General features: G+C 36.9%; 1 protein-coding gene across 1 annotated transcript in view; it reads right to left on the bottom strand.

Annotated features, from left to right (window-relative positions):
• The window catches only part of LOC150075329 (protein argonaute-2-like), a 384,361-nt gene that overhangs the window by 25,368 nt on the left and 336,754 nt on the right, over positions 1-22,239 (bottom strand). Inside the window, exon 17 of the mRNA XM_090388732.1 lies at positions 12,187-12,423. Within this exon, the coding sequence (XP_090244858.1) occupies positions 12,187-12,423 (237 nt within the window). The remainder of the gene's footprint in view (positions 1-12,186; positions 12,424-22,239) is intronic.

Raw genomic sequence — 22,239 nt, 5'->3', positions numbered from 1 at the left:
ACTAAAAGTAAGAACGTGTGCATGTATACTTCAAGTACACTAAAGTCAAGAGCACTGTAAATAAACAGTATGAATCTGAAGTACTGATTAAGTCATCAAATGCAGACATTGTAGGGATAGCAGAGACATGGTATCACTCAGACATAAGTGATTCTATATTTGAATATGGGGAGTACAGTGTAAACAGGAAGAATAGACACGACAGGAGGAAAGAAATTAGGCTCTTAGTTAAGAAACATTAAATCTAAGGCAGTGCATTCAGTCAACATGGGTGACTAATGCAATATAAACATTGGGAAAACAAAACTGAGAATATGAGTGTGTTATAGCCCTAATGACTGATGAGTATACCAATCAGCTACACAGTGAAATAGAGTGGTCCAGTGTCCTATCATGCAGGGTTTAAACTTTTCAGCAAATGAATGGAATTTGTGGGTCTCTACAGCAGCATATCAGAGAAGCAACAAGAGGAAGCAATAGCCTTGCTCTGGTTATCAGTAGTGATTCTTCATACACTAAGAACCTGCAGGTGAAAGATCCATTGGGTGGCAGCAATCATAGTGTACCAATGTGAATTTAATTAAATTAAAGACATAACTACAGTCCAGGCTTTTGCTTTCATAAGGGCGACTACAGTGGTGGTAGTAGTGGCATGTGATGCAAGAAAGCACCTGTATAAGCTTATGCAGCATCAGCCAAAAAAAAAAAAAAAAAAAAAAAAAAAAATCACTCCATTCCCTCCATGCCTGTCCAGTTCCTCCTTAAATTTATCCACCCTATCAACTTCCACAACGACAGATGGAAGTTTGTTCCAGCTATTAACCACCCGCTAGCTAAAGGCAAATTTCCGCACATCTATTCTACATCTGTCCTTTCTTAATTTGAATTTATGCCCCCTTAGGTTCGTAATCTGAACAAGTGGAAGAATCCCATCAGAATTCAGCATGCTCAACCCATTCAAGGCCTTATACGCCTCAATCAGATCACCGCGCAGGTGCCTAGTTTCCAGCCACTGCAATTTGCAGAATTTAAGCCTCTCTTGGTAAGAGGATCCCTTCATTCTCCTCACCAATCTTGTTTCCCTTCTCTGTACACGCTCAAGTAAATCTACATCCTTCCTAAAATGAGGCCTCCAGACCTATATGCAGTACTCAAGGCATGGCATGACCATTGCCTTATACAGAGGGACAATCACCTCCTTTTCCCTGCTAGAAAAATTCCTATATATCATTGACAAAACCCCATGACTTGCCCTGGCAGCCGGTCTGCATTGTTCAGAAAACTTCATATCTGATTGCACAATTACTCCCAGGTCTTTTTCATTTTCTACCACCTTAAGTGTAGTACCACACAGTTGGTAAGTTTCTCTGGGGTTACTTCTATCCATATGCAGTACTTTGCATTTGTCAAGGTTAAACTTCAGTTGCCACTTCTTAGCCCATCTGCCCAAATTATCTAGATCCTGTTGCAGTAGCACACTGCCATTACTGTCATTAACAACCTTTGTATCATCTGCAAACTTCAACACTAAGCCTGATATACCTTCATCAATATCATTGATAAATATACAAAACAACAGTGGACCCAACACCGAACCCTGCGGGACTCCACTAATAATATTAGTCCACGAAGAGCAGCACCCATTAATTACCACCCTCTGTCTTCTCCCACTTAACCATCCTTTTATCCATTGTAGCAACTTACCCTTAACACCATTCTGCTCCAATTTGTACAATAGTCTTCCATGCGCAACAGTGTCAAAAGCTTTCCTGAAATCCAAATATATGATATCAAAATTATTTTTTGCATCTAGTTCCTTTGTAACCACATCATAATATCCTATCAAATTTGTCAGACAAGACTTCCCTTAACAAACCCATGCTGTGTCTGAATTATTGCTGACGTCTTATCTAGATGATCCTGCAATGCATCTTTAACCAGTGACTCCATTATTTTACTCGGAACAGAAGTTAAACTAACTGGTCTGTAATTACTCATGTCACCCTTCGATCCCCCTTTGTGAATTGGGGATACTCCCAGGTCTTTTTCATTTTCTACCACCTTAAGTGTAGTACCACACAGTTGGTACATTTCTCTTGGGTTACTTCCACCCATATGCAGTACTTTGCATTTGTCAAGGTTATACTTCAGTTGCCACTTCTTAGCCCACCTGCCCAAATTATCTAGATCCTGTTGCAGTAGCAAACTGCCATTACTGTCATTAACAGTTTCTAAATTCTAGGCCTGACTGATGTTACCAACAGCAAATTCTAAATGGGAAGCGCATTCAGGGAAGTAATCACAGAAGTTACTAGGCTTTTCATACTAACTAAGGCATGTGTATAATAGGATTTTAGGAAGGTTTCTGTTACTGTTGCACATAAAAGGCTGCTGTTTAAACTGGAGGCATTAAAGGCAAGTTATTGCTATGAATAAAGGGATGGTTAAGTGGAAGAGAGAGAGAGTGTTTATCAATGGGCACTGCTCTTCGTGGAAAAATATTATCATTGGGTTGCCTCAGGGTTCAGTGTTGGGCCCATTGTTGTTTATTATTTATTTATGATATTGACGAAGGTATATCAGTCTTAATGTCTAAGTTCGCTGATGATAGAAAGGTTGGCAGTAATCAGAGTGAGCTACAACAACAAGATCAAGGAAAATCAGGTTGATGGGCTGAGAAGTGGCAAACAAATGCAAGGTACTGCATACGGATGTCAGTAATTCCCAGAGTAACATCAACTGTGTAGTACTACACTCAGTGTAGTGGAAAATGAAGAAGACATGACAGTAATTGTGCAGTCAGATATGAAATTCTCCGAGCAATGCAGGCATGCTGCCAGGACAGCGCAAGGGTTTGTTTTCAATGATATACAGAAACACTTTGCTAGTAAGGATAAGGAGATGATCATCCCTTGTACAAGGCCATGGTTAGACCACATCCGAGTATGGTATACAGGTCTGGAGGCCTCACTTTAGGAAGGATGCAGATCTGCAAACAAGTGCAGAGAAGAGCAACCAGATGGGTGAAGGAAACAAAAGGGCGCTCTTACCTAGAAAGGCTTCCATTCTGAAAAGTGCAGCACCTGGAGACTAGGCACCTGCAGGGAGATCTGATTGAGGTAATACCTTGAATGGATTTAGTAAGCTAAATATTACTGAAATTAATTTGAGGCATGATGGTTGCAGGGTAGATATGTGGAAGTTTGCCTTCAATCAGCACATTGTTGATTGTTGAAAGGCTTCCATCTATTGTTGTGGAAGTGGATGGTTTAGTAAATTCAAGGAAGAACTAGAAAAATTGTTGGAGGGTATTAATAGGTGAAGTGTGCAGGTTGGTTTTTTTTTTTTTTTTTTTGTCATTTAAGCTCGCTTTCTTGTATCATTTGCCACTACTATTCCCTACATCCAATTCATGAGCAACTATTAAAATAGCTAACCAGGTTAGTTAAAACGATTTTCCCCTTAACAAAACTATGTTATGTGTCCTTCAGAATGCCATTTATATCTAAATGTCACTGGATTGCACTCTTAATCATTTACCTCCAAGGTTTTCCCTACCACTGAAGTCAGACTAATAAGTCTGTAATTACCAGACTTATTAGTCTGACTTCACTCTTAGAATTGTCTTTGTGTACTGGCAATATGTGGTACTTCTCCAATCCAAAGATATCTTTCCAGAGTCCAATCGTGCCCTCATAATTAACCTCAATAGCTCAAGGCACTCTCTGATCACCTCTCTCAAAATTACTGGGTATATGTCATCAACTCCAGGAGCTTTATTTTCTAACAAATCAATGAAGATTTGTTGGAAAATTATGTATAATGCAGAAATCATATCTTGATCGAAACAGGCAGATCTAATTATGAAGGAGAGTCTAAACTTTCTCATACACCAGAAACACCCTACAGTTTTACATTATATTGAACAGCCTGATTCAACAGTTCACAATGTTTATTAAAAAGGGGAAGGAATATGTTGCAAAAGTGTCACATTTCATCACCTAAGCAGTCGAAAATTATGATTTTATTTATATGAATGTACATATACTTTATAATTCCTAGCTTTAACTGCCTCTTTCAACTAACTAACCAACTACAATACCGGTTCCAGTCATATTGGATAACTACTTCTAGTGCACTATTACTGTTTTAATTTATATATTATTGTTTAATTATTACTGTTTGTAAAGACAGAAGGCTCTGGAAGATTTAGATTTGCAAAACAATTCCTCAGTCTAAAATGTTTGAAAATCACTCTTCTAGGTAGTCATCAGTTCAACAAGACTAACTTTTCTGTCAGCAATCTTTTTAGACTGCCATTAAATCACCTACTCTTTGACAAAAGTGAGTGGCTAGTTACAGTATGTAACTAGCCACTGATGGCCTGTATCAGTAATAGACAGCAGAGAAAAACATTTCCTTTATAATAACATAGGATTGCAAGGTTCAGTGCAGATGTCAAAATCAAATACGTGATGCATTACTATGACCAAAATCAAATACGTGATGTCAGGTATATGACCATAGGGATCATTCTGCTTCCCCAAAAGACTGATTACAAGAATTTGGCTCTAAGGCTTGGTCTTATTTTCAACTTAAAGACAAATACCATTATCCACAGTTCCACACAGGTTGCAAATATCTTTTTAAATTGTATAATATCACCTGAACAGGAAAGGAAAATCTACTATGTATTTAAAAATCCAACACCGACAGGACAACTGTTTCCAAGCTTACTGGCTAGTCACCAACCTCCATTAGAAAACATATGACGAACTATGTGAATAACATTTTGTCTAAGCAAACAGCCAAGCACTGCACAAAAGAAAAACTTCCATTTAAAACCAATTTTTAAAAAGATATTAGTAATTCACATGGAATCATGGATAATGGTATGTCTCTAAGTTGGACGTAAGAGCAAGCCATAGAGCCAAATTTATGGCATTGATCTTTTGAGGGAGCAGAATGATGATCCCTGCAGTTGTATACCTAATGCAGCAATGCATTACATATTTATTTGATTGCATCTGCACCAAATTATTCTGCCCAATCCTATATTATTTTACTGCATAGGATTAAGCACAGTCCAGTTCCAGGGAGGGCAGAGCAATGCACATATAATGGATGTTATGTGCTTAAATGGAAGTTTTTCTTCATCACACCTCTTGGCATAAGTTTGTTAATGGAGGCAACCCACTAAATGATGAGTAGTTAGTAAGCTTCAGCACAGCTGCCCTAGTGGTGTCTTAGATTTTAAAAATCTTATCAGATTCACTTGATCAGGTGATACTATGCAATTTAAAATATATTAGCAACAAGCGAAACTGTGAATAATGGTATTAGTCTCTATACTGTACATAAGATCAAGCCTTAATGCCAAGGTTTTGGCATCAATCTTTTGAGGAAGCGGCATGTTTCTTATGATTGTATACCCAATGCAGTAGTGCAGTATTTCCCAAATTGGGGTCTGCAAAATGGATCCTCTGGAACTGGTCAAATTATTCATTCTATGTATAGCAAATTGATGATAAATAAAGTTTTTATTATATATTTATGTAAAAATAAGAATAAAGTTGATTTGTTTTAAACATAAAATATATTCACATATATATACAGTTGGTCTTGGTTATAACGAGCACGGAAATAACAAGATCGTGGCTGTAATGAGCAAAAAGCCGTAATGGTTTTAATTTATGCATATTACCATACAATTATTCACTGTTATAACAAGTGTACTACACGGATATACAATACAAATTTGGTAACTATGCAAACATTCTTAATTGCTCGGGTAGTCAGAAAAACCCTATTTTTGGAATAGACGAAAATGAAAAGGGCGACTTAGCTTTATGACCACCTGCATCGGATTAGCAGCCATTTTATGACCTTGTCCTCCGGAGACAGGGGCTATACAATAGTGCACTGGCATTCTGCTTGTTGCATTACCCTATTTAGATTGTCTTGTATTCACTGAACCATAAATTTATTTAAAGACTACTAAGAATTTTGGAAACGGGATTTCTAAGAACTTTGTATGCACTTCACAACTTCTAGGAATGCTGTATGCATTTCAGGATTACTTTATCATTTTAAAGTAAAATCAGTTAGAAACAAACCTTCAGAAACATGTCTATATAACAGAAGAAAGTCTCTTGATTCGTGAAAAAGTCAAAATTATTTGTGAGTTAGAACTTGGTGCAAAAATGTTGAAGTGTGTAAAAGGTTTTCTTTGTCCTCTTCAAATGTATCAATGTTGTGGAAGAATTAAGGATGCTTACATATCGGCACTGGAAAAGAACATAACCGAAAAAAAAAATTTAGAGAGTGCGAGGTTACAAACGTTGAGGAAGCATTGCTTCAATGGTTCACCACATAGACGGTCCGATCTTAAAGGCTCAAGCAGAAAAATTTGCTAAACAATTTGGAAGTGATGATTTTGTGTGTAATAACGGTTGGCTGGATCGATATAAAAATCGACATAACATCGCTTATGCAAAAATTAGTGGAGAATCTCGATCTGCAGATGCAATAATGGAGAATGAATGGGTTTGACTGTGTTTGGGCAGAAATCAGGAAAGATTTCAATGATGAAGACATCAACAGCAGTTGTGCTACTGCAACAGGATCTAGAAAACTTGAGCAGATGGGCTGAGAAGTGGCAACTGAAGTTTAACATTGACAAATAAAAAGTACTGCGTATGGGTAAAGTAAGCCCAGAGAAACATACCAACTGTGGGATACTACACTTAGAATGGTAGAAAATGAAAAAGACCTGAGGAGTAATTCAGCAGTCAATTTTATACAGGAATTTTGCTATTAGGGAAAAGGAGGTGATTATCCCTTTGTATAAGGCAATGGTCAGGTCATGTCTTGAGTACTGCCTACAGGTCTGAAGGCCTCATTTTAGGAAAAATGGAGAGTTGCTTGAGCGTGTACAGAGAAGGGCAACACGGTTGGTGAGGGGAATGAAGGGGTTCTCTACCAAGAAAGGCTGAAGTTCTACAAATTGCAGTGGCTGGAGACTGCACACCTGCAAGGTGATCTGATTGAGGTGTATAAGGCTTTGAATGGGTTGAGCAACTGATGGGATTTTGCCGCTTGCTCAGATTACAAACGTAAGGCATAAATTCAAAAATGAGGAAAGACTGTTGTAGAACAGATGTGCAGAAATTTGCCTTTAGCCAGCAGGTGGTTAATTGCTGGAACAAACTTCCATCTGTCATTGTGGAAGTTGATAGTTTAAATATATTAAAGGAGGAACTGGACAAACTTTTAGAGGGAATGGTTGTGTGAAATTTCTTTTTTTTGGCTGATGCTACATAAGCTCATATGTTTGCTTTCTTGCATCATATGCCTCTATTGCTATTACAATGCCAACAAAACACAGCATTTTTTTTATAATTTGACACCTGATAATACATTTAAATTCAAAGGGAAAAAATGTGTTGGTGGAAAAAAATCAAAAGCTCGCTTGACAGTGCTCGTATGCGCAAATATGACCGGAACTGATAAAAGAAACCTTGTTATTGGAAAATCATTAAAACCTCGATGTTTCAAAAACGTAAGGAAACTTCCTGTGGATTACACTGCAAACAAGAAAGCTTGGATGACTTCGGATATTTTTCGGCAATACGTAAATGATTGGGATAAGGAGCTATTCAAAAAGAAGAAAAATATTTATTGTCAGTTGATAACTGTCCTGCACATCCCCAGATTAAAAATTTGTCCAATATTAAGTTTCTGTCTCCAAATGCAACATCAATTTTTCAACCAAAGGACATAGGTGTAATCAAGAGTTTGAAGGATTTTATAAAAGATTTCTAGTTCTATATCTGATCAGTCAAAGAGAATAGAAACATACCGAGTCTATATCAATATTGGATAATGAGTGGAACATGTTACTTTGACAACCATATCGAATTGCTTCAAGAAATCAAAATTAAATTCAAATGAAATTTCAATAGTAGATGAAGATGATGGAAATGAAGAAAACAACTTACCATTATCCAAATGGCTGCTAGGTAACAACGTTGTAGGTTTTAATACAGATAACACTGATGAATTTGTACGAGTCGATGACAACTTAAGTAGTGGTTTTCCTACAGATTTGGTTTGGATTGGATTTTTATAAAGGCGGTAAAATATAAATCACGTTCATGTCTAAAATGTGGACACTCGGTTAAAATGTGACGAATACTTAAAATGGTGCCACAGTTCTCACACATAGGACAGTCATCTGCCCTCAGCAGAAATGCACGTGTAAGATGACTGTGTCCTATGCAGAGGCGAGCTAGAACAACTTCCTCTCTGCAGTTCCAGCGCAAACTAGACTGCCAGTGTCAAATTACAGGCTTTATCTGACAGAGCTTGTTTGCGACTTGATCATGCCAAGATTGTTGCCATTGGGAGAGTAATTTTGCATGTGTGAGATGCCTGTAGTCCATATAGGGGACTAACAGGCAATAAGTGGGGTTCTGGTGATCTGCCAGTTCATCACCCCTGATCCCAATGTGGCTTGGAATCCAGCAGAAACGAATGTCGAAAGAACACTCAGACAGAGTGTAGCATCTGCTGAATTCGGGTCGCAAATGGATGAGGAATATATCAATGGGTGCTGCTCTTCGTGAACTAATGTTATTAATGGAGTCCCACAGGGTTCGGTGTTGTGTCCTCTGTTGTTTTGTATATTTATCAATGATATTGATGAAGGTATATCAGGCTTAGTGTCGAAGTTTGCAGATGATACAATGGTTGGCAAGGTTGTTAATGACAGTAACAACCCTGCCAAATGTGCTAATGTAACAGGATCTAGATAATTTGGGCAGAAGGGCTAAGAAGTGGCAACTGATTTAACCTTGACAAATGCAAAGTACTGCATATGGGTAGAAGTAACCCGAGAGAAAAGTACCAACTGTGTGGTACTACACTTAAGGTGGTAGAAAATGAATAAGACCTGGGAGTAATTGTGCAGTCAGATATGAAGTTCTCTGAGCAATGCAGACAGGGCAGGTCATGGGGTTTTGTCAATGCTATATAGGAATTTTGCTAGCAGGGAGAAGGAGGTGATTGTCCCTCTGTATAAGGCAATGGTCAGGCCACACTTTTAGTACTGCGTACAGGTCTGGAGGCCTCATTTTAGGAAAGATGTAGATTTGCTTGAGTGCGTACATAGAAGGGCAACAAAATTGGTGAGGGGAATGAAGGGATCCTCTTATCAAGAGAGGCTTAAGTTCTGCAAATTGCAGTGGCTGGAGACTAAGCACCTGCGCAGTGATCTGATTGAGGTGTACAAGGCCTTGAATGGGTTGAGCACGCTGAATTCTGATGGGATCCTTCCACTTGTTCAGATTACGAACCTAAGGGGGCATAAATTCAAATTAAGAAAAGATAGAAAGATAGAGGTAGAATAGATATGCGGAAATTTGACTTTAGCCAGCAGGTGGTTAATTGCTGGGACAAACTTCCATCTGTCGTGGAAGTTGATAGGTTGAATAAATTTAAGGAGGAACTGGACAGGCAATTTGGAGGGATTGGTGTGTTGTTTTTTTTTTTTTTTTTTTTTTTTTGGCTGATGCTCACTTGCTTTCTTGCATCACATGCTACTACTACTACAGTGGCATATTATGGAGTAGAGTATTTCATCAGAGAAAATTTTATTTATATAAAAAAGTTTCTGTATCAGATCACAAAATCAGCCAATTAAAGTGCGAGACAAACTCAAGCATTGTATAAATTCAACTTAAATTCACAAATTATATTTATCGGTGACAGAAAAACCATAGGCTTTCAAAAACTGCTCACTTCCTTTTTGCTACAAAGGCTACAAAAAAAGATTGGGTAAACAGAGAACTAATGACTGAATTATTTCAGCTGAAAAAAAAAAAATTGAAAAATTCCAGAGAGCTCTGCTGATTCTTGACAATACACCAAGCCATTCAGATGTAGGCAAGCTGCAAAGTAATGACATTAACATTATGTTTCTTCTACCTAATTCTAATGCAGCCAACAGACCAAAATGTGGTTTAGATTATTAAATTGAGGTACCATAAATATCTTCATGGTAGTATGAAGTAATGATATTACAACCATATTACAAACAAACTAAATTGTTTTGGATGGATAGAGCAAGTTCAATATTAATGGCATTCTTCATGAGGGGACAAATTCAAACTAAGGATGAATGGTTGCAGGATAGACGTACAGAAGTTTGCCTTCAGCTAACAAGTGTTCAGTTGCTGGAACAAACTTCTATCTGTTGTTGTTGTGGAAGTGAGCAGTTTGAATAAATCAAGGAAGAATTAGACAAACTATTGGAGGGGATGGACAGGTGATGAGTTTTTTTTTTTTTTTGCTGATGCTTGCTTTCTTATATCATTTGTCACCACTAAATTTAAAATATGTGTTGTTCTCTCTCACTGAAGATTGGGATTCTGCACTACACAAACTTACCGAGACCTTGTGGAAAAAAATTATTCCAGAAATTGGACGAGTTTCCGAAAGATTCAGAAACTGGGGGCAATGAAGAACTGATATCAGTTTTTCCACAGATAAACTAGATAAGCCAAGAAGGTGAAATAACTTGGGAAGAGGTTACATTAAATTAACAGACAAAAATTAAAATTGTTTCCAATTTATGACCAACAGTGAAATAATAAAATGACATCTTACGATATTAAGAAGACACTGAATAAGAGGATCAAGAAGCCATCCAACCAAATGAGGGGAAAAATGGAGATGCTATTTATAGAAATTCAAGTGTGATATTGTTGACATCACACTTGAATTTCTGTAGATTGTAATTTCAAGAAATACACGTGAAGGGAAGTTGTTCCAAAAAATGGAAGTTAAACAAATAAAAGATGAAGGAAAAAAAGTTGGTTCTATGAGTTTGAGACTGGACAGTAAAAGGATGCTGACTGGTTGAAGCACATTTACAGAGCAATTTGGAAAGGGGGAGTTGGATGGATTATAGAGCCAATTCAGAAGAACAGTGCCCATGGAAGTATCTAAAGAAACACATGCAGCAGAAACAGAACAGAACATCTATGAGACAGGGAATAGAGACTTTGTAAGGGATGGATGGATCATTAATTAAACTAACTGCCCTCTTTTGAATGAATTCTATAAGCCTGAGAGAGGCTATTTGGAGGGGGGGGGGGCATTGCTCTAGATGTGGGAACAATATTCCATGGTAGGGTGGATTTAAGGTTTGTATGGAGTAAATAGACGTTTAGAAGAAAAGTAGTTTTAAAAGAAAAGCCCAGTTTTTTAGATGCAGAGGAAGCAATATTCGTGAAGTGCTTATGCCACAAAAGATTAGAAGTCAGTGTAAACCCTAATAGAGGTATGTGATTATGTCTAGAAATCTGAGTATTGTCAAAGATAAGCACAGGAGCAGAAGAATCCTTTTTTGTAAGATATGACAGGACTGAGTTTTAGAAGGAATGAAATTAAGTTGTCTTTGTCCCAATAGAGAATACCTTTAGATCAGCAATTAAGGGATTGGTGATGGATATTCGAGAAGTTGGTTAAGCTGTTTGTGCAGGGAAAAGTTTCTCAAACTGGAAGGTGGAATGCAATGTGGTATCATCAGCAAAACTATGGATAGGATTTCCAGTCAATGGAAGGTCATTAATATACAAGAGGAAAAGAGTGGGAGAAAGAACTGAAGTTTGGGGAACACCAGCATTAGTGGAGAAGTTAGAATACAGAGTGCCATCTACCATTACCTGTAATAAGTGACCAAGGAGAAACTGGAAACCCAATTACAAAAAAACAATAAGATGGAAGCTTATGTAAGAGATCTTTATCCAAACATGATCAAAGGCCATTGAAATGTTAAGAACAGCTGCTTGAATTTCACCAAACCTTTCCATTGAATTTGTCCACTGGGTAACTTAAGCCAGCACATCACCAGTAGACTGACACTAACAGAATGTTGGTGATCATTGATCAGATGGAAGGTTTATAGGTAGTTTAGCAATTGGCAGTTAACAGATTTCTCCATTACTTTAGGAAGAGTACCTATATAAATTCACATAAATTATCAATTTATAAATTGATAAATTATATATATATAAAATGTTATAATTATGACCCTCTCTTGCATTAATTATTTCAGTGGCATAAAAATAGAACAATTTATTTTTAATATAATTATCTTATATAATATAAGTATGATATTACCTGAATTCCAGCATGACTACAGAGATAAAAATCAAATTCAGTAGGATGGGTAATTCCCACATCAACAGTTGTACCAGCTGGGATGTTACCACTTTTACCAATTTGCTCCTTTTTATCTGAACAGAACAACCTAGTATGATGCCTCTTCTGTACTACTATAAATGTAATTCCAGGTTTGTAGTCAACCTCAAGTTTCATACAAGCTTCTCGTACTGCAAGTAGTTCATGACCTAATACCTTTACAAATAGGACTAGTTAATTTAACATTTTATTAAGTTTAACAAAATATAAAAAATTAATGCAAATAAAATAATACATATTCACATATTTTAACTGGGTGATTATACAATTTTTCACTTAAATAACACACTGGTATATTATTCTGGTTAAATCTTTACATATCTTTGTTTAATGTAGATGCGATATCTTCACTGTGCACTGTTATGATCATTATGGTATCAAAATTTGACTGCCTGAATTGCATTCTCATGCAGATGTTATATAAAAAATATATGTTTGTGTGTGTATATATATATATATATTTAGTAAGCTCTGAATCTTGGGACTGTATTGATACCTCTCTTTCTGAATTTTTCCTTTTCAATTTCTTGGAAACCATCAAATCTTGATTGTTCAGTAGCACAATAAATGTTTTCAGGAAATTCAAAATCGTTATGATCTCTGCTAAATTTTATTTTGTTTCTGTTGAGGGCAAAACCTATTTGATTTTACATGACTCAAACTTAATTTAAATAATTATACACCAGTAACAAACTTTCAGAATCCTCTATGACTCCAATTGTCTCCCATGATTTCTCTTAAACTTTTGAGGTTCATGATCCTTTGAAGGAGTGCTGGAAATTTCATCATCACTATCATCTCTTTCTTTGTTTTGCATTTGTGCTTTCAACTCTATCACATAAGGTCTTTATGAGACAGCAACGCATTCACATCTTCAATATACACTTCTAGATTATGGTGTTTGGCCACATCTAAAATTTCTAGTGACATTTTCTTGTCAATCTCCACAGTCCTGGACAAACTGTAGACAATGCTTCCTCAAATAACCTGTGGATTGTTTCTCACAGCCATAAGGATGTTATACCCCTTCAAAAATTGCATGAGAGTTATTGCTTCCTTCCTAATGGTTAGTAGTAGCAATAACCTGAGCCAGTATTTCACTTTCAAGCAGTTTATTTACTGCTTGAAAGTAAAAACAACCCCTTGATCCATAGGCTGAAGTAGAAAAGTGGTTTTTGGGGAAGGAACACTACTTAAGCATTACAGGTAACCCATGATTTATTTGTTTTCCAACTCTGGTAGTGAAGACTGAAACATTCTTGAAATGCAATATACAGTCAGTCCTCTTATAACAAGTGTTTACACTACACAAATTCGCCTTTGTGTTGGCGAATTTGTGTAGTGTAAACACTACACAAATTCGCGTCTGACTGCCATTTCTACAAGAAATGGCAGTCAGACGTGGAATCACCCCAACTAAATGCAACACAATAGGAATGAAGAGAAGATTCTGAAAATGTATTTTTTTTTTTTTTATATCAGTGAAAGGGAAACATATTTCACCATAATAAGGTAAAAACCCACACAATTCCAGCTATCGGTATTATCGCAAATGCAATTAGATCAAGTTTACTACCAGTTTATAACAGATTCCACTAGCAGAAACGCAACTGGAAATTGTTTTTATTGTTATATGGTAGTAACCCCCAGAAATGTGCTTTAGTAAAATGTGAGGTGTTAATAGTGTAACTCTGCCTTTACGGTGTTGTTTATTCAGTTGCTACATGCGCGCAGCTTTATGTATCAAGCGTGTATAGCAAGTTTATGTGTATCAAGCATGCCTCCTCATTTTGTAATTGTGCTTTATTCCCTAAAAATGAGTGAAATACTTAAAAGGTGTGAAAAGGAAGCATCCTGGTGAAAACACTGCAGATTCAGAGAGAAAACGAAAAGCAATATCGATAAACAGAGGCGGACTGGATCAAAAATTCTTACCCGAGAAAATTGTAGTGGTCTCATACTATAGTTTATGGCCAAAATCACACCGGCCTCCGCCGGCCGGGCTAGCCAGGTGGGTAAAGTGCCTGCCTGGCAACCCAAAGGTCGCAGGTTTGAATTCTGCCTTGGGCTTGGATCAAAGTACTGCAAAAACCTTGGGAGGTGCACTATGGCCACAGAAGCCGATGTGCCAATAACTACAAAAAAAAAAAAAAAAAAAAACCACCGGCCTCCGGTAAGGCTTATGGCCAGTTCGCTTCTGTCGATAGAGCAAAAATATGAAATTGTGAAACGCTTTGAGCGAAATGAAAGACCATGTGATATTGCACGTGCTACAGGCCTAAATGAGGCAAAGCCAAGATTTAGAAAGATGCATAAAACAAACTTTCATAGCAGGAACAACTCAAAGTGTAATTAAAATTCATTAGATCAAGACACAAAGAATTGGAAGAGATGGAACGGCTGTCATCTGTTTCGATAAAAAAAAAAAAAAAAAAAACACACAAAAAACAAGTTTGCTTACGATAGAAGCAAAAGCATTAGCAATATTTTATTATATAATAGTCGTAATAAAATACGTATTTTATTACAATAATTTATTGTGTTTGGTAATGTTTTGGTTACAATTGTGTGTTCAGTCTTGGGTGGTCAGCACCTAACCCTATTTTTCCCATAGGACCTGTTGTTTATATTGCACGAGGGTTTCTATGAACACAACTATCATGCTATATGAGGACTGACTGTATGTACACAAGGGTATCTTGTGAACCTGCACTAGCAGGTTCAGAAGCCACCACTCCTGTCAAATTTATATGATGTGGTCCTGCATAGATCTTTTATCTTTGAAATGAACCTCAATTTGCATTAAAAGAATTAAAATTACTACCTTCATACCATCACTTCCCTCCACAGAAGTTTTCAGATTCTTATAGACATGTTTTGTTATCTCTTGAATCACTCTGAAATTAACTGGAGTCTGATGTGCATATTTTTCACAATAAATTTTTTCAGGTTGGTTATTGTTTTTTTTTTTTTTTTTTAGGAGCATTAGCAACTAAGGCCATATTGCTCCGGGAATATGCGGTGGTCATTCCCTGATCTTTCCGCATCCTCCGTATTTGATGGTGATTGGCTCGAACCCGGGTCTAATCAAGAACCGTGTGCTACGCACTGCTGCTCCTTCCCACCTGGCTACGGAGGTGCCGTGTTTTCAGGAAATTCAAAATCACGAACATTATGATCTCTGCTAAATGTTATTTTGTTTCTGTTGAGTAAAAATCAAAGGGCAAAACCTATTTGATTTTACACGACTCAAACTTAATTTAAATAATTATACACCAGTAACATAAAATAAACAAATCCACACTTAAGTCGAAATTCCATTTCTTTCATTATGCTACTGGTGCACGAGTGAAAGGAGTTCACTGACTGCTCATATCCATCACTACTCTACTCGCTGTTGAGATTGCTAACCCTAACTCAGGGCCAACAGGACTGTATCTTGGGACTGTATTGATACCTCTCTTGGTATCAATCAATGGTGAAATCAATAGCCATGCTATTGATTTCACCTCTTATATTTTCATTTCCATTTCAAAAGTAATTGCATGTATTTACTTTTGTGCCTCATCAGATCTAGGACTGCCAAGTTTTTAACTTTAACACTATTATAAAAACACTTATGGCGCCTCCGTAGCCAGGTGGGAAGGAGCGGCAGTGCGTAGCATACACTTCTTGATTAGACCGGGGTTCAAGCCCGTCACCACCAAATATGGAGGATGCGGAAAGGTCAGGGAATGACCACCGCATATCCCGGAGCAATATGGCCTTAGTTGCTAATGCTCCTAAAAACCAAATAAACAAACAACAACAAACATAAAAACACTTGTACAAGTTACTGTTACACTAAAACCATAAAAATGTGTAATCACCATGGAAATGTGTATTAGTTTGCTTCAATTTCACTTTCAGATTTAAAGGCATGTTAGCTTGTAATTTCACAAAAATATTTTCTATTTGTATTCTAGGATGACTACAGGGATCAGAGTGTATGGGGGGGATCTTCTAGTAGGTGTTAGCTGAAATTCACCTACATTTCTACTGCAGCTATGAGCCTGTTTGGAAGGGTGTTTTAGAAGCATCCTAATTCATCCTACAAGTGATTAGCATTAGCAGAGGCATATGATGCAAGAAAGCAAGCTTATGCAGCATCAGACAAAAAAAAAAAAAAAAAAAACACCACCACTTCCATTTCACCCCTCCATTTGTTCGAAATACCTGTCCAGCAGAGCCTTAAATTTATTTAGGCTATCAACTTCCATAACAAGGGAACAAGTCTGTTCCACCAACCAAGCTGGCTAAAGGCCAGGTGATTATTCTGAGCAAGAGGATTCTTGCTCAGAATAAGAGGATATTCTGAGCAATTCCATCAGCATTGAGCATGCTCAAACCATTCAAGGCTTTATACACCTCTATCAGATGTGATCAACGAGACCAAGGTCCATGTTTTCAGCCAGCCAAAGTAGGGACACCTCTATCCTATATAACAGCCCCAAATTCCCTGGGCAAGTTTTCTACCAACCTCTGATAGTATTGGCTGGGATTCATCTCTATTTCTCCTGTATACAGCTGCAAATGTGTTTAGAAGAAGGCTGTTTTAGACACAGCCTAAGTCAGTGTTCTAATCAATCTTACAGGTGTTCAAATGAGACTGAGGTCCAGGCTTTGAGCCAGCCAGTCAAACTCTTTAATGATATTATCCTCAATAGCAGCTCTGTATGATATGGAAGATATGGAATGTTGTCATGTAGATATTGACAAGGCCATTTCCAAAATTTTTCCACAGTGTAGGCAGTGCCCAATTGTCCAAACCATTCAAGCAAGTCATTGACTTCACTGTTTCCAATAATGTCATTAACAGATCCAGTCCAAATCAGCAGAAATATTCCATACTATCAGACTACTTCCACTAACAAAACTTCGTCGACAAGATGGTAAACTCTGAGGGGAAGTTCTCGCCAGACCTAAACATGTCCACCAGAATAAAACACCATGTAGCAAGATTCACCACTCCATAGCACCTTCTCTTACCATTGTAGAGTACATGAACATTGGGTACACCACCTCTCCAAATGCAGTTTCACACTGGTGACCATGATATTTGATTTATGAAGCTTCCTATGGAAAACTGATGTTTTCTGCAGAAGACATACATTAATATACCAATTCATTTCCTTGACTCCTCTGGTTAGATTACCACAGTGGATGCGAAATGAAACAACACTGACCATTTCAAAACTAAAAAATTTAATGAAGGAAGAAACTTAGAAACACAGAATATATTTTGTACTGAGGTCCAGGCTTTGAACCAGCAAAGTTGCATACAAAATGAAAACAAAACAAGACATAATACACTGGCATAAAAGAACTAAATGCTATAGCTCACAACCACCCAAGTGGCCTTCAGTAGCATCATTAAATTATTCCTCTATTCTTCCCCAAGCCACTATATATCCATCCACCTCAACTCCCTCCCCCAGTTTATCAACTGTACTTCTTACCATAAACAGCAGTGTTTTCCATACACCCTACATTTGCTCATGTAGGGGATTTGGAAGATCCCACTACTATTCATAGTACATTCCATGTTTCTAATTAACATTCTTCTAACTATTTACAAAATTGCAACTCAATTTCACCCCTAAAATCTGGACATCAAGGTAAGCAGATTTCAGGCTGGGAATATATGTAGATGTTTTGTAAATGGCTAGAGGAATGTTTATTAGAAAAACAGAATATACTGTAGACAGAGTGGAGGGAACTTCCATATATCCTATATGGAAAAATGTAGCATTTATGGCAGGATGTTAGAAGTAGATGTGGGAAGAAAGTTGCATAACAGATGGATATGGTGGCACAGGGCAGAGTAGAAATAGCATTTAAGTGGTATCAGCAGTATTAGTATAAAATGCTACTGAAAAAAAACCATTCAGGTAGTTAAATCTACAGCATTCCATGTTTTTATGGCAGTGCATCATGCTGTATTTTATTCTGCTTTGAATTGTTTCAGTACAGTATAATTAGTAAAATTTATCACTACAAATAACTTTTTAGTTTTGAAATGGTTGATGTCATATTTCATTTCATATCAGTTATCTTAATTTACTCAGAGAATTCAAGGAAATGAATCTGTATAAGTCAAAATGTCCCCCCCCCCGCAAATATCAGACACATGTGGAAGCAAACTGTCATCTGTGGGTCATAAAATACCTTCTACGAGTTTATGAGGATGTCCAGACATTGTGTTGAAATATTACCTATGGTCTTTTAGCTTTGAATAATATCTGCCACAGTGGATTTTGGGAGATTTAGCCGAGTCACTGTTGCATGCAAAGAAAGGTCACGGTAAGGCATCCAACCACCATCCCACAATGAAAGTAGTACGATCCACAACCCATTACTGGCTTCTGTTACTGCAGTGGCAGACCAACGAGATTTATAATAGTGTCTGACAATGAGTCTGCAGGGCACTTCTAGTCAGAGTAAATAAGCATTTGAACATTCAGCAGAGAGTACAGAGTATTAAAAACAATGGTAATGTAGACAGGTACTCAATCATCTCACAAAATCAGCACTTTAATTTTAGAAGTTCAATATCATATATTATGCATATGGATGAATGTACACTTTTTTGTGCTCTTCATATGAATTATTTTTCCAACATCAACAGTGGTCTGCCATTGGCACTTTATTCCATTTACTATGGAATGTGTTTTCCAGTCTTGATATTTTGGTGAAATTTTTCAACCTGCTCTTCATTCATTGCACAAAGGTTCTGTGGAAAGTATCCAAAGTGCTGTGCAGAAAATGAATCTTCACACTAAATGCTGCAGCCCAATTTTTTGAAACTAGTAAATATGCTGACAATCTTCTCATTGTCCCTTAAATTACAAGTGCCTAAAAAAAGTTAATGATACAAGTAATTAATAATAAACTAATTTATTCTAACAGCATATATTTGAAACTCATACAAGTTCTTGATCAAATGCAAAAATCATCATCATCATTAGCCATTTTCAATCCACTTCAGGATGAAGGCCTCTCCAGCAACTTTCCAGTTCCTTTTGTTTGTGCAATGGCCATCCATTTACTACCCACAAACTCATGAATTTCATCTGTCCATCTCCATCATTGTCTTCGAGGTTTTCTTCTAGCTCCTCTTAGGTACCATTCTGTTATTTTCTTAGTCCATCTGTCATCATGTCTTCGAGTTATGTGTCCTGCCCACAACCATTTTAGTTCTTTAGTTATGAAAAGAATGTCCTTTACTTGAGTTTGCTGCCTAATCCATGTGTTTCTCTTCTTATCTAACAGTCTGATTCCCAATATAATTCGTTCCATTCTTCGCTGTGTTGTTCTCAGCTTCTCTTCCATTCTTTTGGTGAGTGCCCAAGATTCGCTTCCATATGTCATGGTGGAGAGTATACATTGGTTCATTATTTTACGTTTCAGACAAATTGGGATATTGCTCCTCAGTTTGTGATATTTCCTGAATGCTATCCATCCAAATTCTATTCTTCTCTTGACCTCCAGCCATTTATCATTATTACAACCAATGACTTATCCCAGATAAGCATATAACTCCACCTTTTCAATTACTGCTCATTCAATCATTATATCCCTTTCTGTGGCATACTTGTTCATCATTACTTTTGTTTTAGCCACATTCATTTTTAGTCCAAAATGCTTACTAACTCTGCATAACTGACTAAGATTTTCCTATAATTCTTTGGGATTGTGGCTTATGACCACAATGTCATCTGCAAATTGTAAATGGTTTAGGTACTCTCCATTCACATTTGACTCCTTTCCACGACCAGTCTAATCTTCTGAAAGCTTCCTCAAGGGCAGCTGTAAACAATTTCGGAGATATTGTGTCTCCTTGTCAAACTCCTTTCTCAATTTTAAATTTACTATCATCATTTTGTCTAGTCTAATAAAGGAGGTAGCTTTCTCATATATTTTCTTCAAAATCATAATATATGGGGTATCTATGCCTTGTCTTTCCAGTGCACAAAACATTGCCTTATGCTGTATGGAATCAAATGACATGCAAAATGGTGTTTTATATTCATTTGCTTTTTCCATTAGCTGTGATATTACGTGAAGGTGATCCATAGTTCAGAATCCTGTCCTAAAGCCAGCTTGCTCTTTCGGTTGATTCTCATCAAGTATTCTTTCTAATCTTTAGTAATAACCCTTGTGAACAACTTGTAAATAAGAGATAATAAGCTAATTGGTTTAGGTACTCTTTATTTCCAATTTCTGATTTATCTCCTTTCTTATGCAGCAAAACTATGATTGCATTACCTTTTCTAATGCATTTTGTGGAATCTTGCCAGTTTTTGTGTCATGTCTCATCCTCCTAATTTTAACAACTCTACAGTAACTTCACCCCCGGGCTTTCTGATTCTAATTTTCTTCAACGCATGTTCTACCTCATCAGGAAGGATATCGGGTATGTCATATATGTTACTAATTTGCGATCCATCTTCCCCACTGCTGGTATCATTCCCTCGCTCCTTGTATAATTCTTTATAGTAGTCGTCTGCTATCTGAATTATGCCTTCTCTGCTATTTATAAGTACACCATCGGTATTCTTCAGTTTCAGTATCATTTGTCTTTCTGTATTACTGCTCCTGGCTGCTGATTTAAGTACTTTGTTTCCCTTAATGTTTGTTCTACTTTTCTTGTGTTAAATTTTCTTATGTCCTCTCTGAGTCTCTTTCTAATAGCTTTGCATAACTCAGTATACTCAATTTTCTTCTTGTCAGTGTTTATCTTGCTCTTCATTTGTCACTTTCGGTTCATCATGACAAGTGTTTGACTAATTTTTTCTACTTTGGATTTCTTTTTACTTATAGATTTCTTGGGTTTTATCACTTTCAGAAAGTTGTAATATTCCTTGTCAATATCTTGATCCTGAGCAATCTGCAGAAGCTCAAACTTGTTCTTAAATTCCAGTACATACTACCTTTTCTCCTCTTATGTTATCTGAATGACCTTCATATTATTTACTCGAGTCAGTTTTTTTTGCCTTTGTTTTCTTACATCTATATCAAGTGTGCATTTTACCATTCTGTGATCACTTCAGCATTACCCTGTTCAGGATGGTAACATCATTCACAATATATCTTCTATTAGTGAGGATGAAGTATATTTCATTAGTTGTTAATCCATACGGGCTCTTCCATGTCCACTTTCTGTTCATCCTTTTCTTGAAAAAAGTGTTCATTACTGACAATCCTTGAGATTCTGCAAATTCGAAAAGTCTTTTGCCTCTTATTTCTTTTACCAATTCCAAAATTTCCTATAGTTCTCCTTTCTGCACTGTTTTGCTTCTTTCCAACATTAGGCGTTGAAGTCCCCCATAATGATAGTGTAGTGGGTTTTCTGCTCGTCTAGAAGACACTTAATTTCTGTGTACATTTCTTCAACCTCTTCATCATCATGGCTCGACGTTGGTGCATAAATCATTATAACCTTTAGCTTGTATCTTTTAGAAATCCTGGGTAGTAATCTTGACACCCTTGGTGATGTACTTTTGAATTCCAAAATGTTGTTTTTTATACAGCAGATTTCCACTTGATAAACTTAAGTGATTCATTTCTTCTTCTAGTTTCAGTCAGACCGATGATATTCCAATTCACATTTTCTAATTCCTTTTCCAGCTCTAATATCCTGTCTTCACCGATGAATGCAAAAATAACCAAATACAATTATAAGGAATCTTGATCCTTCACTGTTCAAGTATGATGCTGTTGAGTTTTAGGCATATCAGTGACTTGACAAAAATTGCAACAATGTAGGGTTGTTAAAAGCTATTATGCCTGTACAAGTGTTTATTCATACTACTATTTGTATGTTATGTGTGCTGAAAAACCCAGAATAATCATAGGGGAACCCTTTTCCTTCCTCATGAGATCAGGTGGGAGTAGGGTTCCTCTCAAGGAGAGGCCTGGGTTTGAATCCTA

The sequence above is a fragment of the Mastigoproctus giganteus genome, chromosome 14 (genome assembly GCF_048544385.1).
Source record: "Mastigoproctus giganteus isolate SK-2022 chromosome 14, ASM4854438v1, whole genome shotgun sequence".
NCBI lineage: Eukaryota > Metazoa > Arthropoda > Arachnida > Uropygi > Thelyphonidae > Mastigoproctus > Mastigoproctus giganteus.
The sequence above is the reverse complement of the archived record's forward strand: the minus strand, read 5'-3'. Positions and strand labels throughout refer to the sequence as shown.